Raw genomic sequence first — 20,500 nt, 5'->3', positions numbered from 1 at the left:
AAATCGTTGAAAAATAGACAAGAAACTGGATCTATAATAACAATTATTGGAAGATATTAAGTTATTATAACAACAACAAAGAGTAGGTAGAGAATGAAACAACTTGTTATATATCCATCCGTTTTTGGACGGTCTCCAAATGAATGTTGAATTATTCAACCTTGTATCGATCATCTCAGGATGAGTGCACATGAAGTTAAATAATAAAGATGAACGATGATGAATTTTGTTGTAGTCAGTGAGTTATTGTTAGTGTTGTTGTTATTATTAATACTAATGTTGTTGTTGTTTTGTTAGTTTTAATGTTTTTATTGCGCCCAAATACGTAGGCCAGATATTGCTTTTGTTATTGTTATCATTCTCATATTTCATTTCAATGATATGGTTTCTTCTTGTTTGTCGGGCTCAGTTTTGTTTAAAGGGTTGATGATAATATTGTTTTCTAACACCATTATTTTTTTTGGTAATAATTCGGTAATAAAAATAAAATAAAAGCGAAACAAAATAATTATCATCAGTTGGTTTTGATCAACTGAGCAGTGCTTTAGATCGGCGGCATACGTGTAAACTAATAGAAAAATCATCAAATAATAAATAAATAAATAAACAATTTAAATTAAAATATGAAATGGCAAACATGAATAAACAAACAAATGAAAAGATAAACAAACAAATAAACAGACAGTCAGAATAATAGCCTGAAAGAAGTTAAAGAACTGATGGTGATAGAATGATATCATGTTGTCAATATTTGGCTGTCTGGTGATAAAAGATTAAAACTGGTGAACACGAACACTGGTGAACCTGAAATTGAAATTTTCACCAGCTGACAAGAGGCAAACGAAATAGCAGAAAATAATTTTTAGAGTTATTCCAAATTTTCAATAATGAAACCTCCATAGTTGATGGAAGAAAAAAGACTTGAATAAAATCATTTGTTTCTAATTTATTTATTTAAAAATTGTAGACATCTTTATTTTCAACAACTCGGGTTGTGTTAAATGATGAATAAACATTTGTACACATCATACAATTATTTAAATGGACAAAATAGACTAAAAAAAACATTAAATAATTTTATCTAGACAAAACTAATATTATTATTCATTTTATTTTGGATTATATACTACTAAAGATAAAACGAGTTCGTAATGGTTGGGTGACATTTTCCCCCTCATGCTGTTAGGATTTAGAATCTTGGGCTAAGAGTAAATTTAAAAAAACAAAGAACACGGGGGTTACCAAAAATTTAGACAGTAGCCAAAGTTTGAAATTGACAAGGATTTAATAGAGGTAGTCAACAATTTCGTCTACCTAAGAAGTGACTGCGCTCAAAAGGCTGCTTGAAAAGATTTTTAAATGATCGATATCGGCCTAAAGCTGAAGGTGAGAGATTTCGTTACATCACGCGGAATTGTGGAGTTTAACACATACTATGGAGATTAAACTGAATTAAATTAAATGCAGCTAGAAACGGATGGCTGCGAAGAATCATGAAAATCAGCTATCAGGACCATACTCCAAATGAGGAGATTAGACGTAGAACGGGTCCGCCGTACATAACCGAGGTGATTTGAATGCGTAGAACGAAAAGAGCAGGACACCTGTTGCGAATGAATTTAAATAGACCCACCAGGGAAGCCATGATGTATAAATCCCAAAAGCCGAGACGAAGACCACCACGAAGATGGATCGACTGATCAAATTTTAAAAGAAGATCTACAACCAGCAGGACGTTCCAAATATGTAGTTACGAGGGGAAGATCCCCATTGACACTTGAAGAACTGACCCGGAATAGAGACCGTTGAAGAGATGTCGTGAGGAAACCAGTGATGGATGATGATGATGATGATGGTTGTATTGTAGTGTATAGTATTATGAATATTAATTAAATAGCTAATGCATTTGTAGGATGAAAATTTACTGGATTGCATAGCATTTCGAAACATCATGAATATCAATCAATTGGAATGCATCGCAAGTCGCAACATCATGAATATTAATTAATCCAACACATTCAGCGTACAGGTAAATGTTCTGCATTCTCATTTCTATGGCTTCTATTTTATCGGTGTAATTTTATATGAGATTGTATCATTACTAGGATGATGATGGTGACGACGATGACGAGGATGATGACGAACGGGAGGATGGTGGTAATGGTAATAATAATAATAATAATAATAATAATAATAATAATAATAATAATAATAATAATAATAATAATAATAATAATAATAATAATAATATGGATACAGGGTGATATAGTGACAACGTTGATGGTGGTTTGGTCACGTGATATTGGTGAAAAAATGTAAAAAAAAACGCGATGACAAGTTTCGAGAATTTAAAATAACAGAAACAAGAAAAAATGAAAAAGATAAACAAGAACTGAACATCAGATAATGACGTTTGAATGGAAACGTTGTTCGTGAAGTATAGTTCGAGACTTGAGAAACATTCTACATCAATCATCATCTGCATTACTAACTTACCAAGCCTTTGTGATTTTTTTGGCAAATCAGTAAACACCAATCAATGTACAAAGTCTTGCATTATTTGGTATTAATATTTGGTATTAATATGTTAATGTACTGTCTTGTGTACACAATGTGTATAAATTTCATTATACATTCATTTTTGTGAAATTGTATTTCTCAGGGCTTTGAGAAAATTAACCATTAACCATAAAATGAAGTTTTTTATTGTTTTATTTTACAGTACAATTGATGAAATGAAATAAACAAAAAATTAAGAAAATAAAGTCTTTAAATATCATACAGACTCAAGATTAAATCTAATAAATTAATATTCATTTATTTTTTAATCTAATATTTTTTTGTTATTGGAGCATGGAGCACTCAAAGTTTTTTCGCTCCGACTTCGCTCACGCTCCAACTAAAATATCGTTGCTCCTATTGTTCCGCACTCCAGCTCCCGCTTCAAAGCCCTGGTATTTCTTACTAAACTTCTGTTTATGTTTAAACCTCCTATCATACGCAATGCAAAATTTTTGTGTCACGTTTTTAGGTCTGTTTAAGCAAACCAATGTTTTAATTATTAGAACAAAATTCCACGTACAATGTTTAAAATTAATGTTTATGTGTAACATTTGTTTATTTAGGAAATTCGTTGTACACTAAACAACGTACACAAGGTTTATATAAGTGAGTCTTTCGCACGCTACTTTTGTACGCATTGTTCATATAGGATGTACGTTGTACGCTACATTGTTTATGTAATACATTTGTTGTACGCAATGTTTGTGCAGCACACAGTGTAAGAAGAACAGAAGAAAGGAGGACGCAACGACATCAGTAGTCACCCATTCAGCTTCTGCTTGCTTGGTTTATTGATTTGTTTTTCTCGCTCTTTCTCTGTTTCTCTCTGTTTCTCTCTCTCTCTTTATCTGTCTCTGCAATAATGACTTTCTCTCTCCTTTTTTCTCTTTCTCTCTCTTTTTTTTATCTCTCTCCTTCTATTTCTTTCATTTAGGCAGTACACGTATAAACACAAAAACATGCATGGCTCCAGTAACTCCGTAACTCAACCATAAAAATAATAACTTCAACCTATCCCAACAACAGCAGTTTTGCATCAACAGTAAAATTTATCAAGGTTTACAATTATGATAGAAATATTAACTAATTAATTAATCTCAACAACTTACAATAACTACGTAGATACATGATTAACGTTACAAATGTCATTAATATGGATGTAATCAACATTCACGTCATCAACATTCACTTCATCAACATTCACTTCATCAACATTCACTTCATCAACACTCACTTCATCAACATTCACTTCATCAACATTCACTTCATCAACACTCACTTCATCAACATTCACTTCATCAACATTCACTTCATCAACACTCACTTCATCAACATTCACTTCATCAACATTCACTTCATCAACACTCACTTCATCAACATTCACTTCATCAACATTCACTTCATCAACATTCACTTCATCAACACTCACTTCATCAACATTCACTTCATCAACACTCACTTCATCAACATTCACTTCATCAACATTCACTTCATCAACACTCACTTCATCAACATTCACTTCATCAACATTCACTTCATCAACATTCACTTCATCAACACTCACTTCATCAACATTCACTTCATCAACACTCACTTCATCAACACTCACTTCATCAACATTCACTTCATCAACATTCACTTCATCAACACTCACTTCATCAACATTCACTTCATCAACATTCACTTCATCAACATTCACTTCATCAACACTCACTTCATCAACATTCACTTCATCAACATTCACGTCATCGACATTCGTCTCACTCATCATACAACAAGCACTCTTCCATACTTAAAACGTTTGCCTAAAGATAAATTTTTTCTCCAATGTTTATTTACTGTTTTCGTGCTAAAAAGATATAAAGACGGGTGACTCTTTTGACACTGCTGATTAGGTCGCTGGCCGGTAAGGTTAAAAACAAAAACGCCCAGTTCTGCCTTGCTGTAACCAGGTTCGATTTCAAACGGTTCCTCGCCAATTATACGGACAACGTTCATAATGCGTTAATTTACGCACTGCGTGTATGTTATTAATAAACTTTGATAATGCAACACCGTCATATTAGAATTAGATTGACCTCACATGACACGTTGTTTCGCAATCACCACTCATACCCCTTAGGTAACTATCGGTCGGTTAACAGATTGAAGAGCGGCCTTGCATGAATCATGAGAGGAACATAAGTGACATGAAAAGAAAAACAATTATAAATTTATCATTAGTTCACTGAAGAAGATTCCACAAAACTGGGAATGAAAAAAATAGATTTAACATAAGAAACTTCAAAAGTAGTCAAGCTCCATGTTAGAGTCAAAAAAGAAAAACCATTTAACCAGTTTGCTCTGGTTCTGATAAGCTTAATGCAAATAAATATCGTCTGATTTATTTTATCACAGACTCGTGGTATGGAACAAAAAAGAGAAATTCTTAAATATACATTTGTAAAATTTGTCTGGACAATTTGAAAACTTTATTTTCTTTTTCAGAAAAAAATTATTTAAATTAATTTTTTTATTTAGTAAAAACTATTTTTAAACGGTCAATGTCTAACAACGCTGAATACAACACAACCAACCTTCTTAATTAAAATTCCTGGAGCTCCATTCTTCAATGGAATTTTTTCGTCCATAGTTTTTTATCCAAGGAAAAATTAAAATTGGAAATTATTGCTTTTGGAAAATTGTATTCACCACACCAAACTTTCTTTCCATATTTGTTAACCAATGAAATTATTTAAATCCTTCGTTTAATGAATCAAATTTTATAATAGCTATTGCCTACTGCAATCAGCAAACAACAAAACATACATATGGAAAAATATAACAACTTAGTATAAATATTTACATTTTAAAATACGATTAATTGAAATAGTATACTAATTAATAAATAAAAATAATTACATTTAAAAATAATAATTAATTATTTGAAAAATTAAGCAAATTATATAAACTTTAAAAGTATCTAAAGTATTTATTCATGTTGCTCTTTGGACAACATGCATGCATGCATGTTGCGTGTTTCCTGTCACGTTCTAATGCCATCTGAAAAACCAATTCCAAGCAAGATACGTCTAATCCAGGCATACGTAACATTCATTCATTCATCCATCCATTCATTCGTTCGTTCATTCACTCATTCATTCATTCTTTTATTCATCCATTTAGTCATTCATTCATTAATTCGCTCATTATTTATATTATTTTTTCATTTGTTATTCGTTTTCCAATGTTAATATATATATTCACAATTCCTATGACTCTGTAATGTCATTATTAACAATGAGAAAAATAATAATAGTAACGGAAGTAGTAATGACGAAAAAGTAGGAACTATTATGAAGCTTATCTTAGTACAGAAAAAAATGTTGTTGGTACTTTTTGAAACCTTTCTTAAAGTTAAAAAAATATCAGTCACTCACAAACGTTTGCATATACACTATACAAATTTACAAATGCACTGCACACGCAGACAGTCAATATAAATTATTAATCATCATTAATATTGACACAATATTTCGTCATCATTTTGGTCAAATCGCCACCATCTTCATTGTGGTCCTCATCACCAATGTCCTTAAAAACGTCAATTGACCATTCAAAAAACGTTACACGCAACGAACAAACAAACGACATTAAACAGTAAACAAAAACACAAACAAATAAGCAAGCAAGCAAACAGTCTGCGAGAAAATTTTTAAACCACCTAACTGAACGAATTCATTTGAAGCAAATGAACATTTTATTTTTTTCCATTTTAGTTCTTTCGTTTGGAGTTACCCCTGCCACCACTGAAGTAGTAGCGTGGGCCAACTTACCCGAAATAACCTGCTTCGACTGCAGAGGCTCCTCGTACTACAAGCACGGTTGTAACGATCCAATCAACGTCACCGATCCTGTCGTTTTGAAGTGCAATGGCAGATTTTGCTACACCATCAAATTGATGACAGGAAGTTTGTTTGTTTGTTTGTGTTTGTCTGTCTGTTTGTTTGTGTTTGTCTGTCAGTTTGTTTGTTTGTCTAGCTCTCTGTATCCTGGTTTGTTGGTATGATTTAAGTTTTCTGTAGTTGTTTGTGGTATGATTTTAAGATTTTGTGAGTTTAGTTAGATTGATGATTTTGTTGTTTTAAAAGAAATTAGGCTTTATAATGAAAAATCTTATAAAATATTTCCTGAACTTAATCATTTAGTTCTCCACACACGCACTCAAATATACATGCATAATATATGCCCAATGCATATAGCAGCAACAGCATACAAAACTATAACCCCACCCCAACTTCAAAATTACAACTAAAATACCTAACCAAGAAACACAAAACAGAAAACCACAAATAGCTTCAATCAACTAAACGATCATCATCCTCAACAACAAAAAAAAGCCAAAACAACTCATCCACAACAACACACGACCAACCACGTAATCCACAGAAGTAATTCTTTTTTTTCCAGAAGTAATCCGGACATGCGCCTGGTGGCTGAACGGGACGAACCAATGTACGGAGTATCGGGATAGTTGGACATGCCACTGTAGGGAAAACCACTGCAACTGGAGGAACATTAATGCCGCCGTTAAATGTCCCAGCAAGAAGAGGGAAGACCTGGTTAGACACCAAAGTTACTTCTCGCAGTATCTTTATCAGGGATCTCCTACGTGTCGTTCACATCGTCTGCTCTATTTTATATCAATCTTATTTGCTTTCGCGCTGAATGTTCGTTTGTTTGTTGGCTGAAGTTTCTTCATGAAATTCTTAAAGTTTAAATTTTGATATTTGATGTTTAGTGAATGTTAGTTTTGTGATTTAATCGAAAATGTTAATAGTTGTTAATTGATTAATTAATTTATTTATTGATTAGATAATTAATTTGATTTCAATTTGTAAATAATTTTGTTAAAACAGGAGGATGTATTTTGTAAAATAAATATTTTCAACAAACTTTTGGGGATATTCTCAAATTGTTAGTCTTGGTCCTACTTGACCAACGTGGCACGGTAACCTAACTAATCATATTTTTAATACAACTGAATCAAATAATTCTCATTGGCTTCTTACGTCACGTTTTACGTTCAGCATCTCCATCATAACACATCACCATTGATTCTTCTTGTAATATATTAGAAGGGATTAACCCTTACAGTTCATCATTTATATGGGTTTTTTCAAACTTGATCATCGTTATTTACGTAAACGAATAAAACTATGACAAAGTTGTTCATGAGAAATTTAATGAAAATTATGAAGACAAATCATGCAAGTGACATTAAACCATTTAAATAGAATGATAATGAATCATAATAATAATAATATAAATAACAGTTGTAAGAATACTGTCGATAACATATATCGGTATGTATGGACGGCAAGATAGTACAATGGTCGAAGCTGCCTGGTCATACTTTGCAGTGATCGCATTCGAATGCAGAGATCGCCACGTCCTGTTTGTCATGTGCATATGCAGTGTGTGTGAGACGCTTATTAACCAGTATTTGCGTACACCGTGTCAGGTCAATACGGTCAGTACAATTGATTCTTCTTGTAATATATTAGAAGGGATTAACCATTATCATCATAATATTTATATAAATGGAATGCATTCAATATATATATATATATATATATATATATATATATAGAATTATATACTCTATTGGGATTTTGTAATCTAATTCTCAAAGAGGCTGCTTTATCTTTGGTAGATTTAATCGAACCGAAAGGGGATTTCAATTAGGAATCGGATTTCTCGTTTTATGTTTATTTTCGATAGTGTCTCGCCCTCAGTTACGATTTAATTTATTTACTATAATGATTATTCAGATTTTATATGCAAACTAGTTTAAATTTTAAAATGTTTTCTGCACTGATTAAAACTGAAACGAAATATCCAGCCCCAAGTTTTATTATTTTTTAATAAAACATTTTTTTCCATTAAATTATAAATAAATTAATTATTAATTAAAGTTAATTAATTGAAACAATTAAATCCTGCGAAATATTTTTCGTGTGTTGAATAAAATATTTTTATCATTCATTTGCATGCAGTCACATTCCATGATAATGTGCCTAAGATGGGTTATGCATGCATTTCTCTGTGTATTCCAGAGCTGAAGTTGACAAGAAGCAGGTTGAGGTACTCAAAAAGAGTTCCTGATAACATAGACATCAATTGCAAGTTCACAAAACAGTTTGTAACATTTATGACAATTATATACTATCTAATTTTAATTTTTTACTTTCTAATGTTAAAAATTAAAATGATAAAATAAGAATAAGTGAGACTTTATAATTGTTTACTTTTTAAGAAGATCATGGCAATTTTTTTGCTATCTATTCCTATTATAATATTTTAATCTAATCATTCTAATCTCTTCATTACAGTGTTACTAACTTTCCCTGATACCTATACCATTTTGAAATTAAGTGAGTACTATGAAAACCTGTAGGATTCTATTGCAATCCAATATATAACACTGATAAAGATGTTCATTAAGTACGTGATGGCATACACCAATTATATAAGATAAATAAAATAGCAGACTCTTTTATCTAATTTAGATAAATGTATGTAAATTTTTAGGATTTTTCGTGTATTTCAATATATTGCTTGAGAAAGTTATTGTAACTTTTATTAATTTTTAAATACATTCATAGTCATCTGATGTTTTACCATGCTTACATGTATACAGCAAAATCTAAATATATTAATTACTAAACATTTGAATATGTATTTTGTAATATGTTGCTTGTGTCAAATCTTTTCTTCATTGGAAATTTCAAAATTTATTGAAATAGCTTTTCTTTTACAGATCCATAGATGTGAAAGTAACCATAGACAATGTAATGGAGAAGTTTATATACAATTATTACAGACCAACACCAGAGGACTTGGATGAATCAAAATCTAACTTCAAGGTTTTGTTGAGTACTTATAATATTGGCAACGAAAATTTACATTTGTTTAATTAAATGAATCATTAAAGACAATGCATATCAAATTAAAGGCAGAAAATGGCAAGATAATACTGGAGATAGCAAAAGTGGGTGGAATATCCTGGGTCCCTCATGCCAGATATTTTGTTGAAAATCAGGAATGGGATAAAAATACGAAAGAATTTTCTGAAAGTAGTGACACATCTACTGAAATGAGTGCTACTGGTTCGTGTAAATAGTAGTATCTTATTTCATTTAAACCTAGCAACCTCTAAAATTTTTATAATGATAAAAATGTTGTAATATTTTTAAAAAGACAAACAATTTTTTGATTTTGTTTTTATGAATATTGTGTTAGTGGGTATATATGCACGCATATAATAATGTGATTTAATAATAATAATAAAGACTATATACATAGATATGAATTGGATATATATAATATATATATATATACTATATATATATACACACATATATATATGTGTGCAGTGCATATACAGAAATATATGTAGAGCTAGGATTGAAATTGTAATAGATGTCTGTAAATATCATCACATTTTCAGCATTAGGTCTATGGTTAATTTTGTCTATTTTGAAAATATATGTTGTGTGGTCTTCTTTCTATATATGTGCATTAAATCTGTTGAGTTTTCACATTAAATAATGTCATTTTTTTCTATCTTTTAAGCATTATTAAATTGACGTTCCTGCTTATTGAGTTATGCACTATACTTTACTGTCCCGACTTTTACGTTTATTTTAATTCAGCTAATTAAAAGTTTTTGTTATTGATATTATTTATTTATTTGCTAAATTTGTTCGAGAAAATACAAAAAATTCACAAAGGAATGTTTTTGAGCTTTGTACAACAATCAATATAATTAACATAATATAACTGGAAAGATTTACAATTAAATTATTATATTAAGATTTATATTGGAAGTACATTCATGCAGCATTCATTGATGTTCATAATAATATTTGATACTTGATTGATCGCGGCACCCTGCTCATAACGAGTCGACCATCGTAACTCAAGGAAGCAAACAACCAGGGATCAGACGACGACCACTCCAAGGCATATACACTGTCTTCGTGCTCGTCATAGCGCATCACTATTCCGTCCGCCAGAGTTGAATGGTGGCTGAATTTACAAAAAAATTTTTAAAAATGTTAATATGCTTAGTAAAAATTAAATTTCTTTGAAGTAGCTCACTCATTCTTATCCGCCTCGTTGTCATCGTCGCCATCTTCATCATTTAAAAGGTTCCCAAATGGTTCCGATGAAATTGATGATAGATTATTGAGGAGTACTGTACCATCACTACTTGATGTGAGCACAAGCTGGTCGTGGAAGTGATTGTATTTAACGTTCCACACCCTGCACAGATTGATTGGGTTGATTGGTGGCTGACAATAATTCAAAATAAATTATGCAAACAAAACGTCAGACCAATGGGAATGATCATTCAGAATTTTAACTGGCTCATTGACTTTTCTAACATCCCAGAATTTGGCTTTGCAGTCATCACCACAACTTGCAACATAATATTGCTTGTTTGGGTTGTAGCTGAGGTTTCTGACAAGGTAGGTGTGTGCATTCTCTATTGTGTACGTTTGCCTACATGATGGAAAAAGAATTTAATGAAACTTTAATCAATTGGAATACTAATGACGCCATAAAAATGAAAGAGTCATAAATTAATGGGACAGACAAATTACATTATTATTATTATTATTATTATTATTATTACGGAAATTTATATACAGCGCTTTTTTATTGTTGAATCTCGAAAGCGCTACTAAATCATAGACAAATAAGACGGACATTCATTGTGCAAATAAATAAGTTTTAAGTTGACTTCGAAATTGTAAATATGATAGGTTAGGGTCACGTAAGTATGGAGGTAAACCATTCCAAACAATCGGGCCAAGAACCGCAAAGTTGCGGGAACCCGTCACCAACTTTGTGGTCGGGATAAAAAATAAATTGCGCTCGGTTGATCGGAAGGAATATTTTGAAAAATGAGATTTGTATGATTCCAATCTATCGATGAGGTAGGGAGGTGCTGTATTATTGACACATTTAAACATCAAAACTGCCAACTTGAAGGAAACACGTTTTTCAACCCTCAACATTAAAGTAAACCGACAGACTAACTTCATACTCCTGAGATCCCAACCCTTGACGGAAGTATCCTGTGCAGTTACAATGGATGTGCAGTTGTGGTGTGGGTCCCAGATGCCGGTTGTAAATTTGGGATGCAACTTGCCATCAATCATTGTCTCTGATATCAACTGGAAGATGATGGATAGATAAAATGTTGAATAAAAGAACAAAGGAACAAATAATAGACATTTAATTTAATTTGAGATATAGGCAAATAAGCAGGTAACTCACTGCAGCACTCGAGCCATTAATATCAAGTGAGTAGAGTTGAATGTGGTTCTCTATGAGAACTACAAAGTCATTTTTTTCAACAGATGGATACCACAAAAAACTAGAATTTATAAACACAAGTTTCAGTTTGTACTAATTTAATGAAAATAAAATTTTAAGAAATATTATTCTTAACAAATGCGAAACAAAAAATGCAATTTATTTTTTTGTGTTTCTGGTCATTTAACACAACCAGCTTTGAGATTCCTACCCATGATGCAAGCCACACAGTTTGGAGCTGAGTGCAAACATTTGTACAATGTGACAACAATTGACGACAAAGATCTTTCATCCACATTGAAAGTAATCATGAAAAATGCCAAACCCTTTAATGTCACCAAGATCTGAATTATTAATCTTGAAGATTTCAGTTAATGTTGATGTGATCGTGTTTTCTTCATCAGAAACTTTAATTGGGAAATATTTTTATATAATTTGTGGTAATTGCTGATAAATATTTTTCAGCAATTGATGACAGAATTAATATCTGCTTACTGCTAATGTCGCCATCTTCTGAAATAAATTTCCACACAGTGGCCTGCATTTCTGTCTTGTTTCCATTCACTAAATAGGGTTTGAAAGAAATAGAATAAAAGTTATCCATATAAGATACAATATTACATTCAAAACACAATATGGTGAATAAAGCACGGTGAAAGGTAAAAATGTGTGCTGAAACAAATATCATTTGCCATTTTTGGATTAGAATGGTATTTGGTTAGAACCTGGGCATATCACATACTGAATCGTTGAAAGGCATGTTTGGGTCATTTATTTGAATGATTCCCAAATGCTTGGATAATATTAACTTGGCTCTGAGCAAATGCTTCCAAACATGATGATGAAGATGATGAAAGTTATATTTATTAATTTATTAAAAACATAGTTATAAAAAAGGTACCTTTGCTGTAAACTGAAGTAAGGATGTTTTTCTGAGATGGTGGTGTAGCTAATGACCATATTTCACCCTCCGGATGGTTGAAAATTTGCTTGCTAATGGAATTGGCCTCATCATCGAATGTTATCAAGTGAATCTTGGATGGAAATAAATAAAAATATTAACATTTTATTGTAATATGAAATCCGTAGATAAAAGATAAACATGATATTTATTCAAATTCAAAGAAATGTTAAAAACATTATTAATTATAAAAAGCTAAACTTTAACCTGATTATATTATTTAATTAATCATTAGATATTATATTAATTAATAAAAATTTACCTGATTTGTACATCGTAGAGATTGCGTTCCCACAAAAAATTGAACAAGATCATTTTCAGCTGAGTAAGATGTCAGAGCTCTAGACTAAAATAAATAAACTTAATTTTTAAATCGGTAATGGGATGAAAAAGTAAATTTTATAAATAAATAAATGAAAAATTATTTATTAATTAAAAAATATAAATTAATAAATATTATTTGTAATATTAAATATAAATTAATTAAATAAATATTTAATTTTTTCATACTTGAAATTCAAGGCCATATATAACTGGGGCATCATAATCCATGTTTATTTTGAAAAACAAAACTAAATAAAGTTTAATAGTTAAGTTTTTAATTTAATTTGTTTATGTTTCTGTTTAAGAAGTACTACAGTTAGACAATAGTAATGTAGTACTACATCTACATTATTCTACATAACATAGACAACTGGTTTGCTTTATTGACTGAATGAATTTATTGAATACTTTTTTTACTGTTGCAACTTGTCGAAAATAAATAGAAATCTGTTTTATATTTTCCGGCAAGCAAGGGATTTTTAATTGCTGCAGAATTAGTCCTAAGAAGCTACCCTAAAAACTAGTTCTTAAAAGTAACATTTTTATGTATTTACATTTAAAAGTAAATGTCGATTTTTAACAGTTCGTGTTAAAAAGCATAGCACCACGTTTTTGAAAAATTGATATCTCAACGATTGAAGATAAAGTGGAGTTATTCGCGGAAAATTTATAATTAAGGATGTTTTTATTAATTGAATTAGTTATGGATAGTTTTTAAAGTTAACATTAAAATGTTTTGTTTGCTGACGCAAGTCATCATTGACGTCATTTAAAAAGTTTTGAAATAAACAAAAATAACCAACAAAATTTCGCGGATATCACGGATATCATTTTCATCTTCCATCACAACTGAACTTCAAAATATCTCTGAAATTAAATTCGCTACGAAACTGTCGATTGATAAAATTAATGGATTTATTATAATTGCCGACAAAAGTGTAATTATATCATAGGTAATGGTTGGTTCAATTAATCATTATTATCTAACAAACGATTAACGACCGCTTGTCATTAATACTATTTTAAGAGAAAATAAATAAACTAGCAAATTCATTGATTAGTTGGACATTGATCAATTAATTATATGCCCTGAATAACCTTTTCGCAGATAACTCTAATCGCAATGCGTAGGTCACGGTCGAGATCGAGATCAAGATCTAGAAAAAGAAGCACTAGTTGCAGAAGGGGCAGAAAGGTTAAAGAAGAATCAAGAATTAAAACATTCACCAAAAATGTTGGCAAAGGGTTATTCGAAACCTTCTCCTATTTCGCTCTGGCTTATCTAGCTGATGTCGTCTGGTATTCTGGCATGATACCATCGATAGAAAAATCGAACAGCAACGTTGTCTTTATAATTACTGCATTCTGTTTAGCCATTCTGTTCACGAAATTCATATCTAAATGTTCCCAATTCATTCGGACAATTCTCATAGCGATCGCTCTGGCCACATTACCTCTCGCGTTGTCAACAAAAAACGTAAATTGGCAGGGGGAGTATCAAGCTATAGGTCTGGATATTTTGAAGCTGGCCGCTCCGATCTACATAAAGTTAGTCCTCTTCAGACTGATGACTTGGCTGAGAAACCTCTGCATCGACATGGGATACTTCGTGTTTCTCTTTTGAAGAAGAAGCCAGGGATGAAAAGATGGGAGGGGGTGAGATGAACAAAGAAGTGAAAGGTTGCAGAATAAAGACATAAATGTTCTACACAGAGTAAAATATAAAAACAACTAGTGAATGAATTTTCTTCAATTCATAAATAACAAACTACTGATTAGAAACCGACCCTGTATTGCCCATTGACGATGATCATGTGGATGATGGTGAAGATGACGACAGGAAATATGACATATCAAGAAAGAGTAATAACAAAGACCTAAAAATAGAAATATAAAACAGTAAAGTTGACATTGGTACAACATAAACATGTATTGCCTGTTTCATTAATCTAAACAAAAAATAATTTCTGAAAAACAAATTAAACATGTAAAACTTTATAAAAGAGCGTTCTTGTGAATTCACCAAAACTTTACACACACACACACAAACACACACACACACAAACACACACAAGAAACATAATTTCGTTTCAAATCTTAAAAACAGACAAAATAAAACATTCCTGACCTCCTGTATGTAATTTTTTGCGAATTCGTCGTTGTCGTCATTTTAAATGAAAGAAAAGATGAGTAGGGCTATATAATAATGACTACTAAACTGAAATAAATTTAAGAAAATAAAAGGCACACTCCTTAATTAATTAAATAATAACTTAAACTTATATAATTATGATATTTTAGCAAATAATTTTTTACAAGCAAATTATAAGCCTTATATATATATATATATATATATATATATATATATACATATAGGCTTATATAACATAAAAATTACGTTTAATTAATGATTGCATAAAGCTTGCTTGAAAAAACAAACAAAAGCAAAGTTTTAAGATATCAAATAATGGAATTAATTGAGAATATTCAATTAGGGGCATAAAAAATGGTTTGAGTATAAATAAATATAAATAAATATATATAATATATATATGTGTGTGTGTGTGTATGTGTGTGTGCGCGCATGAAGCAAGTGAATGTGTAAAAAAATGTATATATATCCTGGGATAATAATTAAAATTATGAAATATCAAACTACTGAAGATAATAAATAATATAATAAAATAGATTATATGGTAAATATTTCATAATGAATATAACAATAAAATGGCAAGTATTATCATTGCTACTACTTGTCATCTAACAGAAGAACTAAGTAATTGAGATGGCAGTTACTAGTTACTACGGACAGACTTTTGTGTATAATTGTCAGGATTTTCTTAGCAATCGAACCTAGCTACCGAAGCACGACACTGGGAATCCGAGTAACTAGCTATCTGAGCTGTATCGTCCAATAGAAACTGCATATACAAAATACATAAATATTATCATAAAAAAATTTGAGACAGGTAGTCTGAGGCAAACGTGCAACAAGCAATTAATGAAAGCTGCAAATAAGAATCGCACGGCGGAAAGCAAATTAGTGAAACGGTCAAATTAAAAAGTAGCAACTAAGCAAGCGTCTAATGGACTGAATAGACTAGGAAAACGCGACATCAATCAATTAGTTGTTACAAATCATTTGCTATTGATGCATCTCCTACTATTACTACTACTACTAAATGCCCTTTAATTATATAATTATAATAATGCAGTTAATAATAAAATTAATTACACAATTAATTAATTACAACATAAGAGCAAAAATTGAAGCAAATTATTATACAAAATTAAGACTCATTTCAGAGGTGTGGTAGTGACTAGAATGTAACAGCAATTCACTATAACTGGCAACCACAGAATTAAGTCATGGTTGTAATGATGATGATGACGACGACGATGATGAATTACTGATGTGATGATGACAATGTAATTAGTTGTGATGAGAATATTACACATTATCAAAAAGATCACGATAACAAGGTGATGATGCATTAATGATGAGGATTTATGAATACAAAAAAGTAAAATAAAATGGTTTGATCAACATGATTAAAGAGAATTACAAATAGAAAATTTACCATTATTTTAATTACCTATTCACTTATGTACTTACTTAATTAACTAATTAACTTAATCAAATTTATGAAACGAGAATAATAATTAAATTAATATTAAAAATAATCAAAAAAAAAAGTCAATAACTACCAGTCTACCAGTAGAATTAAATCACTACTCCCCACTCCCACATTCACTCACTCACTCACTCACTCACTCACTCACTCACTCACTCACTCACTCACTCACTCACTCACTCACTCACTCACTCACTCACTCACACACTCACTCACTCACTGTTATACAGTAATTTTATCATCAATAAATTTATCACACAGCTGGTTCTATGCTATCATCTAAAAGGAGTAGCCATAAGCAATCTATTACATTCCTTGCTCCCGTCATCATCGTCATCAACTTTGACCCTATAAACGTCATCATCGTCCTCTCCATCATCATCGCCAGCACCACCACTACTGACGACGTCATCATTGTTATCGTTAGCGTCTCGTAAACTGCTAGTACTATTAATTGGACCACTGTCGTAGCGACGCTGGCCATGGAAGCGACGAGTGAGATCGTCATTATTATCATTTTCGTCATCGTCGTCGTCATCATCGTCGTCATCACTATCATCATCATCGTCGTCGTCGTCATCATCGTCGAAGAGCTGGTATTTCCTCGGTGACTGAGTAGGAGGATGATGAAGTTTGAGGAAGTTGTCCACTATCCAGAAGATCAGAGCCTGGTGGCGGTGATGTGTGGTAGCGATGATGATGGTGATGATGATATGTGATGATGGTGATAAGATTTGACGATGGTGATGAAGATGATGTGGTAATGATGATAGTAACAGCAATTGTGTATGAGTGTGTGTAAGAATGCAATTAGCTGCCACTTCATGAGTTGTGTGTGACTGACGATAGATTTAACTTGACGAGGATGTAAAAGCAAGATATACAATTTTTAATAATAATAATAATAATAATAATAACAATGATAATAATAATCATCATCATTAACATCGTAATTTTTTTAAATAATGCAACCAACATTAATGATGATGGGAATAATGAACATGACCACTATGAGCTCCACCGTAGCATCAATTGATGCTGACAGCAACAGCGACACTACCTGAAATGTCATCATCATCAGCATTATCATCATCAGCATCATCATCATCAACATCATCATCATTACTAACATTATTACCATCATCAGCATGTCTTCAACATCATCGCAATAGAAAGCAGTCCATTTAAATGGAACCACAAACCTTCTTCCAGAAATCAAATAAGGTGAGTAGAGTAATGAGGAACTTTTCGAAGATGATGACGACAACGTAGATGGTGCATTGGTACAGCCATGATTTACACGGAGAAGGCGGAGCTATGCATTAGTAATTAATCAATTAGTCACTTTATTGGTCAATCAGCCAGCCAATCAATCATTTTCAATTAAACAACCAATGTCAGGTAAATTTCAAAAAGGAATAATATGCTACGTCATTGGTAAAACCTTCTGATGAAGGAAATATTTTTCAATTTATGAACTATCATCATCTTCATGTTTTCTGATCATTTTTTAAATCATTGGTTCCAATAAGATTAAAATATCATACATTTAATAATTTTTCCTTATTTGAACATTTTTAAATTTTTGATTCACTACCATCTTAACTTTCTGCTAATCATTTGTAAATAATCACAAAGCAATACAAAAAATTTCAATAAACATGCAAACAAACAAAAAAACATCCAAATAAACAAACAAAGCAAAGCAAATAAACAAACAAAAAGAGCCAGCAAACAAACAAACAAAACAAGCAAGCAAGCAAACAAATGCAGTAGCACGAACTAGCAGGCCGAAAAACTAACGATAGGTTCCAAAAATGAGGTGATCCCATCCTCTCCTTAAAATAATTTTCAACGAGATCTTCAAACAGATGCAGATGATTATAAGACCTATCGTCGAGTCAAGCATGAAGCTAATTATGTACCTGCAAGAGAAACATTTATTTTATTATTCATTTATCTATTTAATTATTTACTCATCATTTATTTATTTGTTTTTTCATTTATTTACAAGATTTTATGACAAATCAATTTAGCGATTAATTAATTAAATATAAATTAATTGAATTAATTTAGAAAATAATTAATTGCATAATTAATTAACTTCAAATTAAATTGCATAATTAATTAACTTCAAATTAAATAAAGAACTAATTGAATTAATAATAAATAAATTTTTCAATAACTAACTTAAATAATTAATTTACATATAAATAATTAAATAGATAAATAAAATGATTAATTAACTTGAATAATTAATTTAATAAGCAAATAATTAACAAATTAATTAGCATAAATTTGACGACCATGTGCAAGGGTCTCCTTGGAAAAGATATTCAGACAGGATGACGTTGGCAATGTGAATGACACCGGCCCCAACTGCCTGCTTCGAAGTGTCAAACCACCTTTGGAAAATTTATACTCTAATCAATATTACATCAGTTTGTTGGATAGATGTCAGTAACACCACACTATCTTCTTCACATCACCATTATCACCATCATTATCATCATCCTCTTCACATCACCATCATTATTATTATATCATCATCATTATCATTTCCATTTGAGAAGCAATAACAAAGTTATAGTCATGTAATGACGTGTTGTTCAGTACATCATCATTCGAGGTGTTGAAAGAAAGACAATCAACTTAACATGCCAATGTCAGGAATATGTAAGACACAACAAACATATACAAGCAAGCAGACACACACACACACAATATACAAATTTATTTATTCATATTTATCAATTTTTATATATAGGAACAAAACATACCATATTTTCCATTTTCTTCTTGTTTTAACTGGTTCACAAAATCGCTTCACTAATGATGAATTTTTTGAAAAAATTCAATCCATCAATCATAGATTATAACATCATTTATTTATATTATAAGGGCTATTTCTTGCTTAATGTTTACCGTTGCTATCAAACTATCACACAAGACACACAAGCACAAGGGAAAAAAATAAATAGTGCATTACACATTTTTATTTAAATTTAAAAAAATAATTATATATAACTTATTTTAATATTTAATACTATTAAAAAATTAAAAATATTATTTTTGTCTAGTCTGGACTAGAAAGGCTAGCTAGCTTTAGGATTTATGTTTTTTATTAGGTTCTCTAATTTAGTTAGCTCTCATCTATTGATATTGATAGCCTTATTATGTTAATTATTGCTAGAACTTACTGTTAAGTTTAATTTCTACTAAAAAACGCATCCTGGCCGTATCTTTGCTGGTCAGCTTTGACTTGGTCTAACTCTAACTTGTAAACGTAAAAAAGTAAAAAAAAAAGATAAAATAATTATTAGCAATAAAAAAGTAAACAGAAGAAACAAGAGAAGACAAACATATTAAGGCACTAAAGGCAATGAGAGCAAGTAAGGCCTGAACGAATAATCCCAATGGTCCTGTGAGAGATCCGTGGATGCAGTGACTGGTCAAGTTGAGGTTGATGCCAGGGACAGATGAAGAAGAGTGGTTCATGCTGGTTACTAGTTTACCGGAAGAATAATAACTAGTGAAGTTAGATAAATTGAAATTAAAAATTGCTGAAGAAGTTTCCGTTACATTATTCGTTAAATTTTCGTCGCCGTTAGAACTTGAAGTTAAGGCAAACATTTTATTCAATTTAAAA

At 31.0% G+C, this 20,500-nt stretch overlaps 5 protein-coding genes across 5 annotated transcripts; 2 read left to right on the top strand and 3 right to left on the bottom strand.

Moving 5' to 3' along the window:
* Positions 1–2,888: 2,888 nt before the first annotated feature.
* Positions 2,889–4,330, bottom strand: HELRODRAFT_165236 (hypothetical protein; the record flags this gene model as incomplete). Its single annotated transcript, XM_009031085.1, has 2 exons — positions 2,889–3,033; positions 3,681–4,330. The coding sequence occupies 2 exons, from the start codon at positions 4,328–4,330 to the stop codon at positions 2,889–2,891; spliced, it is 795 nt and encodes a 264-aa protein (XP_009029333.1).
* A 1,228-nt stretch (positions 4,331–5,558) lies between these two features.
* Positions 5,559–9,727, top strand: HELRODRAFT_165235 (hypothetical protein; the record flags this gene model as incomplete). Its single annotated transcript, XM_009031084.1, has 8 exons — positions 5,559–5,631; positions 6,321–6,512; positions 7,012–7,163; positions 7,461–7,518; positions 7,878–8,018; positions 8,601–8,742; positions 9,365–9,470; positions 9,560–9,727. 8 exons carry the CDS (start codon positions 5,559–5,561, stop codon positions 9,725–9,727), a joined length of 1,032 nt encoding a protein of 343 aa, XP_009029332.1.
* A 614-nt stretch (positions 9,728–10,341) lies between these two features.
* HELRODRAFT_185174 (hypothetical protein) lies at positions 10,342–13,613 on the bottom strand. The gene is made up of 10 exons (XM_009031083.1): positions 13,403–13,613; positions 13,155–13,238; positions 12,833–12,965; positions 12,427–12,495; positions 12,257–12,338; positions 11,893–11,992; positions 11,653–11,789; positions 10,945–11,112; positions 10,708–10,872; positions 10,342–10,635 (listed from the first exon to the last, which is right to left on the bottom strand). The coding sequence occupies exons 1-10, from the start codon at positions 13,442–13,444 to the stop codon at positions 10,461–10,463; spliced, it is 1,155 nt and encodes a 384-aa protein (XP_009029331.1). The 5' UTR covers positions 13,445–13,613; the 3' UTR covers positions 10,342–10,460.
* A 726-nt stretch (positions 13,614–14,339) lies between these two features.
* Positions 14,340–14,840, top strand: HELRODRAFT_165233 (hypothetical protein; the record flags this gene model as incomplete). Its single annotated transcript, XM_009031082.1, has 1 exon — positions 14,340–14,840. The coding sequence occupies one exon, from the start codon at positions 14,340–14,342 to the stop codon at positions 14,838–14,840; it is 501 nt and encodes a 166-aa protein (XP_009029330.1).
* A 2,286-nt stretch (positions 14,841–17,126) lies between these two features.
* On the bottom strand, positions 17,127–20,349 carry HELRODRAFT_165232 (hypothetical protein; the record flags this gene model as incomplete). The annotated part of the gene is made up of 7 exons (XM_009031081.1): positions 17,127–17,519; positions 17,828–17,911; positions 18,054–18,166; positions 18,655–18,776; positions 19,158–19,256; positions 19,632–19,680; positions 20,214–20,349. 7 exons carry the CDS (start codon positions 20,347–20,349, stop codon positions 17,127–17,129), a joined length of 996 nt encoding a protein of 331 aa, XP_009029329.1.
* Positions 20,350–20,500: the final 151 nt, after the last annotated feature.

This window comes from Helobdella robusta (assembly GCF_000326865.2).
Source record: "Helobdella robusta unplaced genomic scaffold HELROscaffold_7, whole genome shotgun sequence".
In the NCBI taxonomy this organism is placed as follows: domain Eukaryota; kingdom Metazoa; phylum Annelida; class Clitellata; order Rhynchobdellida; family Glossiphoniidae; genus Helobdella; species Helobdella robusta.
Note: the sequence above shows the minus strand (reverse complement) of the source record. Positions and strands in the feature narration are given on the sequence as shown.

Coding starts and splice junctions, on each gene's coding strand:
- HELRODRAFT_185174 (XM_009031083.1), bottom strand. CDS start 13,444: ATGGATTATGATGCCCCAGTTATATATGGCCTTGAATTTCAA. Junction 11,790..11,892: donor TTAATGGCTCGAGTGCTGCA/GTGAGTTACCTG, acceptor ATCATCTTCCAG/TTGATATCAGAGACAATGAT. Junction 10,636..10,707: donor AACGAGGCGGATAAGAATGA/GTGAGCTACTTC, acceptor TTGTAAATTCAG/CCACCATTCAACTCTGGCGG.